The sequence below is a fragment of the Micromesistius poutassou genome (assembly GCF_964030765.1).
Source record: "Micromesistius poutassou genome assembly, chromosome: 17".
Classification (NCBI taxonomy): domain Eukaryota; kingdom Metazoa; phylum Chordata; class Actinopteri; order Gadiformes; family Gadidae; genus Micromesistius; species Micromesistius poutassou.
The window spans coordinates 9,256,369-9,264,489 of record NC_140287.1 but is presented as its reverse complement, the minus strand read 5'-3'; the positions used below and the strand labels follow the sequence as shown (position 1 = coordinate 9,264,489).

At 47.9% G+C, this 8,121-nt stretch overlaps 1 protein-coding gene across 1 annotated transcript; it reads right to left on the bottom strand.

The window, feature by feature from the left end:
• Positions 1-320: 320 nt before the first annotated feature.
• prox2 (prospero homeobox 2) lies at positions 321-7,486 on the bottom strand (the record flags this gene model as incomplete). The annotated part of the gene is made up of 4 exons (XM_084482653.1): positions 5,882-7,486; positions 4,121-4,222; positions 1,782-1,976; positions 321-488 (listed from the first exon to the last, which is right to left on the bottom strand). The coding sequence occupies exons 1-4, from the start codon at positions 7,481-7,483 to the stop codon at positions 321-323; spliced, it is 2,067 nt and encodes a 688-aa protein (XP_084338779.1). The 5' UTR covers positions 7,484-7,486.
• Between the last annotated feature and the right edge of the window lie 635 nt (positions 7,487-8,121).

Below are 8,121 nucleotides of genomic sequence, written 5' to 3'. Positions count from 1 at the left end.
TAGATACTCTAAGCCTACTAATATAACGCATTATTAAACTCTTCAACATTTTTTTCTCCAAATGTACAAATGGTATTTTTTTAATTGTGTGATGCAGATAAGAAAAAAAAATCCCAAACTGAAGGATACTCACAGAATACACAACTACTAGTCTACCATTCCCTTGCTAATTAAACTTAACGAGCATAAGCATTATGTACAGATTTACAAAACGATATCCACTAAACTCAAAAAGCACTAAAAAGCACATAATACAGAAAATGGGTGTGTAACTCCCCAATATCGCAAAATCACTTCGTTTCTGCTCTTCGAAGGCTAATTTATAGACACGAGGAGGTCTTGAACTCCTCTGGAAGATCACTATCCAGCTTACAGATCACCTTGTAGATGGCCTTTTTCCAGGAGGGGTCGGAGTCTTTGGCGGTGGAAATAGCGTTGTAGAATTCGTGTAGGGTAATCTCCGCCACTTCCAGGAATCTGTCCGGGACCTACGGGCCAAACAAAGGGAATTACTGGGATGAACAATCGATTTGAATATTGATCGAGATGGTTTTTAGTATGACCTTTGATACTTTCATGACTTAACTTTGAGTGTAAAGTAGATTGTGAAGTGAACATATAGCAGCAGTGCAATGACTGAAACCGTCAGAAGAAAAACAATTCGCTCTCTGCACGCACACGATAAATGACGCTACAACAAATCGGAGACTCTCGCAAAACACGCAACGAAAGTCCTCGGTGGCTCTACCTTAATCCTCTCTTTCTCTGACCCATGTAAACGACTGGCCAAACAAGAGACCCCCCCTCCCCCTCAAACTCCATTGCTGAGATTTCTATCTGATCCCCGATCCCCCTACAGACTCCAGCCCCGCAGCAAGGCATGCTGGGATGCTGCTGGCCCCCTTGTGTTTCCCAGCCGACCAACACAACATGTTGGCATAAGTTATTTTTCTTTCCCCTCGGCTCCCCCCATACAAGCCCCCCTGGGAAAGAATGTCTTGGTGGCAGCAAGGTAAAGACAACGCTCCCGTCTCGTTCCCACCCGGCCCTTCTCCCTCTCCCGAGTCCGGCGCGTCCTTCTCAGCATTCCGCATCAGTAGCAATCCCAGCGGCGCTGAGGCGTGCCGGTGCCCTCTAATCCTGAGTTGTTTCAGTGGGCTTCCTCTTCCCACAGCTTGATAAAGCATCACTCTGGAGTTTGGATAATGGCTGTGAAGGGCTGGCCCCAGACGCAGGTGTGGGGAGACACACAGGGTCAGGGCGGGGACGTAGCTCGGGCGGAAGATGGAGGAAGGCCTGGACACAGGTGTAGCTTTATATTGTGGTGATGGTGCCACAGTGTTATCCTCCCTGTAGCCCGTTGTCTGTGATGATTTCATCTTAAACGCAGAGGATACAGTACAAGATTCTGCAGTACAAGATTCTGCAGAGACACACAGAAGAGTTTCCCCCGTGTCTGATGAGATGAGATTGACTGTTCAATCGAAGACGGGGGAATTAGGGATTGAGTCGCCTGGTGCCGCTAACACATAGTGAAGAGCAACAGTTCTGGAAATGTTATCACCCAGGAAACAGGGGTTGAAGATAAACTCCCACAAAACATCTACCTTTGGTCCACACATTGTATGTTATATAAAGGCCATTGTGTGTATATAGGCCTATTGATGGCTCAGCCATCAGAAAAATAAAGTTAACATGGAGGTTAACATGGTCTACGTAAGGAAAAGACTCCCTGAACACAGATCCAACACCTTGAACATTGTTCAGGAACGCCTCCTCACCTGGAAGTCATTGGCCTTGTTGTAGTGCATGTTGAGGGCCCGGAAAAGCTCAGAGTCCCGGCTCACGGACAGGTTGTCCACGTTGTTGACGCCGTCCACGATCGCCTGCCGGGCAAACTTCTCCATCTGGATGTAGTAGAACTCCCGGAAGTTACTGAACCACTTGATCAGCTGGGAGGTGATGCAGCGGTTAAACTGGAGAGAGAGAGAGAGAGAGAGAGAGAGAGAGAGAGAGAGAGAGAGAGAGAGAGAGAGAGAGAGAGAGAGATTGATTATCTTCCACCATTTACTAATTTAGCAGATGATTTCATGCTAAGCTTCTCATAGTTTCTCATATTCTTCTTCAGCGTTTTGGTCATAGATGCCTACAAGGGGATTGCAGACTTTGGGATTAAAACTCAGTGGAGACTCAAACAACCTAACCATCATTATTAAAATAATAAAGAAAAATAAATAGATTGTTACAGTAATTTAACTTTAATAAATTGCTGTTTCAGCATCTCCATCGTGGAACACTTTGAAACTAGTGATTGGGACATCAAATCTTTAAACCTCCCCCAAAAAAATGTTTTTAATTTAAGTTAAATGATTTTTTACTTTTATGTTTTTATTTTATTTTACAAGAGTCAGTGAAACCGACATTCATAACCCATTGGGGGGATGGGGCGGATGGAGACGGTGGTGGCAATCTGGTGTGTGCGCGCATGTGTGCGTGTCTGTGCGCGCGCACATGTGTGTCACCCTGATGCATGTCACTCCGCGCAGCGTTCGTTTCCCTGATCTTTTCCCACCAATGTCCAGGGTGAAAAAAACATCTGTCGCGGCTGTGTGTTTCCAAACTCAGTCTTGACATTAGCCTTGTTATTCTATCTTCTCATCCAGAAGGACAGGGGGGTTGGGGAGGTGGGGTGGGGATGGGGGAGAGAAAAGTGCCTAAGGGCTGGGCAGGCATCAAAGACGTGTTCTTGTCTCTGGTGTCTCTGGGTGAGAGCGCGGCGGCAGTAAGAGGACAGAAGGAAGCTCCCACTGACCCCGGCTGATAGGATGGAATCAGACACCGGGATTAGCCTCTCCTTTTGTCCACCGCCACTTCCCACCACCACAGGGTCCCAGGCAAGGAGGAGACGTTTGCATGGCGCGCCCCGCAACACCAACCAACGCCGACCCGACACCTCCCTTCCCACCCACCCCCACCCCCAACCACACCCCTGTCCCCAACCCCCCCCCCCCCCCCCCACACCGTCCCCCACCCCACTGCGACCCCACCGCGACCCCAAAGACCAGGGGTCAGGGTAGATAGAGGTGTAGGGGCCGCTGTGTTGGCCCCAGGTTGGCTGACGTGGAAAAAATGGATGGGAGAGGAGAGGAGAGAGGAGAGGAAGGGAGAGGAGAGGAGATGAAGGGAGAATAGAGGAGAGGAAGGGAGAGGAGAGGAGAAGAGAGGAGAGGAAGGGAGAGGAGAGGAGATGAAGGGAGAATAGAGGAGAGGAAGGGAGAGGAGAGGAGATGAAGGGAGAATAGAGGAGAGGAAGGGAGAGGAGAGGAGAAGAGAGGAGAGGAAGGGAGAGGAAAGGAGAAGAGAGTAGAGGAAGGGAGAGGAGAAAAAAGGAGAGGAGAGGAAGGGAGAGGAGAGGAAAGGAAAATGAGAGGAGAGGAGAAGAGAGGGGAGGAAGGGAGAGAAGAGGTGAGAAATGTTTAATGAGGAGAGAGAAGAAGAAGAAGAAAAAGAGGACACGGGCAAGGTGGAGACACAGAGAAGGTGGTTTAAAAAGAAACTAAGAAAAAAAAAAGACGCCTTGCTACAACTGACCACAGAAGGTGAGGCAGACAGAGGAAGTGGAGCAGAGGCAAAAGAAGAAGAGACCAGAGACAGTGGACAAAAAAAAGCAAAGATAACACAGGATGTTGTGGTTCAGGGCCAGAGCTTACAGCTCACGGGCTGGTGCAGCACAAGTCTAATACCAACTCAATGTTGACACTCAATAGCAATGCCTTGCCTACAGAGTCCTTTGTCACTCCATTTGCTGACTGGAGTGGCTTTTTTTAAAGAGAGAATGCCCCTCTATCATCCTCTGCCCCCAGGACATACTAGCAGCTTAGTGCCTTTGTTAGCGTGAACTCTCGGCTTCTTTGTCTCTCTCCTCCGACACACGGCTGATTCTGTCCCCGCCGCGCGTCAACAAGTCGGCCCCCGAAGAGACAAACACTGGGCTGGAGTTTTTTTTTTGTGCGTTTTTTTTTGTGCGTTCTTTTTCCAATATATATTTTTTTCAAACACATTATTAAATAGATACCAAATATATATTTAGGTGCAACACCGTTTGACTCCGTTGACTCACCTTGACATCTGGGAAGTAGGTTTTCAGCACGTTGGAGCTGGGATAGCGGGTGTAAAAGAACATCAGCTTGGCCTTCTTCAGATGATTGGGATTCAGACCCTCCTGGATGTGCAGAATGTGCGTTAAGGCGACAGAGACGGCGGTTGTGGAGCGCGGTGTGCATACAGTGGCGTGCAAATTGATAGGAGACAGGAGTATTGTGTTGCCTCAATCTTCAGCCAAATTGAATTTTGCTAAAGAACAGCTCGGCATTAACTGGGGAGTCAATAATGACCCTAACATGTGCTTATTGGCAAAACAGCATTACAAATTAGATTAGGGATTTTTAATTAGAGAGCCAAGCACTTCATGCCTGGCAGTGAAAGCGGGTTTGTTGTGAAATGTTTTGAAAGGAGGGAGTTGATTTACAGATATAATTAAGTTGTGTTTAGGTCGACATATGTTGGGTTCCCCCCCCCCACCACCCCCCCCCCCCTTCCAACATTAAACAAAAAATCACGAGTTTTCAATACAGAGTAGTTAATTCATAGTATTTCATTGTGAAATTATTTGTATGGTTGTATGGTCAAATGTATACCTCAATGCCATTTTCTTTCTTGGAAATATCAATAGATTGAATTCTGTCTCAAGTTTATGCCCTGTGGCAGTGAAGATGCTCTCTAGCTCTTTTTTCTCTGTAGTCCACAACCCTGCCTTAGGTCATAATATTTCCTTATCAGGTTACACCACACCATACATTTATTAGGCAGGCTACCTTTGAAAGAAGGAAGTTGAAATTAAAGATTTATGTTGCTCTGTTCAAAGAGAAGCCCAGCTCTTTGCACGATAAAGATAAAGTGCATCCTCTGAGATTGCATTCTTCTCAGAAGAATTACAGCCGAAACGCCAAAGAAAATCAACAATAACCGTCCTTTTTGTGATTTTTCTGTGTGTATGTTGCTTACGGGGTTGAGTACTTCAGGCACATCTTATTTAAAGCCACCACTTCTGAGCAGTGAGGAATATTATCCTGAACAACAACATGGCCTTTGAGTGGGTTGCTTTGGATTCGGTGGCCGGTTTATATATTGCGATACTTTATAGATGTATTTCTCTGATCTTCTTTTTGACAGAAGTGTCCGACAAACAAATGCTCAAGACAAGAGCTCAAGTGTTGTGCTTTGGAACCTCTCGTGGATTTTACTCCCCCCCCACTGCACTCAGAAGTGACCTTTTAGATGTACCCCTATCACTCTACGGCTGGAGAGATGGATCCTGCACCTTTTCAAGTCTGAAAAAAACACCACTTCCTGGAACAGATACTGATGCTCTCTCTGCCTTTGAAAAATCAGCTTTTGTTCCTGGCAATTCTTATCAAAGCGTTGTATTCCTTTTTATTTGTCTTTTTCTGGACTTAAAGTCATTACGCTGCTCGGATTAAAGAAGATGCTGTAATTTTCTTTGGAGTTAGTGAGATCAAAGAAAAAATTCTCCTTGAAGTTTGTTACGGCTCGGGCCGGCGATGCCATGGATCTCAACGAGCTATTGTTGAAATGAAAGAGCAACAATATCGTTGTGGTAATATCATATAATAGTCAATATAAGCTAATAGCATTCTACTTGAATTAATATCATCTTTTCCATGTTTTGAATGTCACCACTAAAATCAATTATGCTTAGAATAATATAATAAATATATACGTATAATAATATCATTATAATAACTACCAAACACAATAAAAAAATGTGGAATAAAAAGCAAGTCTCTCTTTCAAATCAAAAGGATATGTTGAGGGTCAGGTAGGGGTTTCGCTCGGCCATGCCCTGCAGATCACCGCACTCCATCTTGACGTGGGGGAGGCACAGGTTGTCCACCGTCACAGAGCCCAGGGAGCTAGGCCGGGGGTGGTGGCCCAGGTGGCCGGGGCCCACCTTGGACCTCATGGACAGGGTGTCCCAGGGCAGCTCCCCTGAGTCCGGGGAGCTCCTCTCCAGTGAGGGGGGCAGGCAGGAGAGACCCGAGAAGCTGGTGTGCGGCCCGTACTTGAGCAGGTGCTCCAGGATCTGAGTGTCATGGAGCGGGGAGCTGTAGTTGAACTGAAAGGCCGGCTGGTGCATGGGGTAGGGTCTCTTCACTGTGGTCGGGGTGACTGAGCAGAGAGGAGCCATGGCTGGCTTGCGGACCACCAGGGAGAGAGCCTCGGTCTGGTCCTGTGGGCTTTCTGCGTCTGCATTTTCGTGGCCCTCCAGAGATCTCTGATGAGATGCGGTCTCCACGGGGTGCAGCGGCTCCTGGGGGAGACAGCCTCCCTGCAGGCTCCTTCTCTCTGCAGCACCCCTGCTGGTCTGCACGTCTGGGGATGGGCACATGCTCCGCAGCGGGGAGAGGTCCAGCCCTGAGGAGGAGACGTTCTTGAACACCTTGTCCACACACTCGTTCACCACCCTGGAGAGCTCCCCCTTCAGGGTGTCTTGGAGGTTCTTGGTTTCTCTCAGGTGGAACAGATTACCTTCTGCTGGCTTCGTTCTGTCCTTGCTCTCCGGGCTCCCCTGGGCAGGCTTCTTGTCAAACGTATTGCCATTGGTTAGATAGCTGAGCTCTTTACTCTGTATCACATTGTCATGCTCCAGACGCCCTCCCCTCTCCTCACGTTCCCGGTGGGAATCCTCTTGGTTGTAGACCTGGAGGAACTTCTCCTGGAGCTGGCGCAGGAGCTTCTGCATGCTCTGCAGCTGCTCCTTCAGCTTGTGGCACTCCTCGTCTTTGGTGTTATCCAGGCTGCTGCTGCCGCTGCCCCCGCCTGCGCTCAGTCTTCTGTTTTCTATGCCGTCGTCGCTGGGGTTGTGGTCTTGGTGCTGAGGCAACCTCTGCTTCCTCTTGTTCTCTCTGTACACCTCCCTCGCCTCCCTACACTCTCTGCTGTCTCTGGCGTCCATCTCAGCCTTTTCATGCTCTCCGTGGAGCCGGCTGTTGGGGGAGCCAGCCATCACCCGTATGATGTTCTCCACCCGGGCTCTCTTGGCCTGTAAGTGGTCGTTCACGGGGCGCTCCGCCTCCGTGGACGGGTGGAAGCCGGGGGAGCCGACGTCGGCCGCGCTGTCCTTGGACGAGACGCTGCTCCGGTCCTCCTGGCTGGAGTCGGCGACGACGGCGGAGCTGGACACAGCCGAGGGGCCGAGGTAATAGTGGCTTTCATCTAGCGCCCTTTTGTTGTGGAGGGACTTGCGTAGAAGCTGGGAGATGATGGGGCCGTTGGAGTACGAGGCCAGGGGCTCGTCGTACGCGTTTCTTCGGAAGCACGGTAACATGAGCTCGGGTTTGTCGTCGTCCGGACAGCCCTGGATTGCGTTGTGCATGTTCTGGTCAGGAAGGCTGAGGTTCATGCTCAACGGGAACAGGGTTTAGGGTAGGAGTTTTAGACGAGGAAAACACAAAGTGGGCAAAATGAGAGTATCTGAAAGTAAAAGGAAAAAAGCAGTGTAACTTTAGACACACAATAGGAAACACCTATTACATGACAATAAACACAAAAGATATATTGAATTCAAATGGCTTATTTTACAGATTTACAGCATTTGTGGTCCTAAGTAGTCAGTAGCATAAGTGAGTAATACATCTGACTAAAAACTGGATGAAATTAACATCACTTTTTTATGGAATGGAATCTATTTATGGAATCTGTAAAGAATAGTTTTGTGTAATAATAATCTTAATTAACAAAATGTTGTCTGTTGACTATAGAGGTTTGGGTCAGGACAAGTGGCTGCTGGTTATCTACTGAGTTGAAGGCCAAGGAGTTGTTCACCGCGCGGTGTGTTTAGACGTTTTATGCAGGTGTTGGCCTTGAAGACTCCAGTTTATACACCCTACGGTAAAGAGGGTTTTGTTTAGACTTCACCAACAGGGTGAATCTTATGTGCCTGCTGTACTCTGCTTCTCTCTCTCTCTCTCTCTCGATCCATCCATACACGAACTGTAGTATAATGGTAACAATTGTAATATAAATATATATTTTTATCTT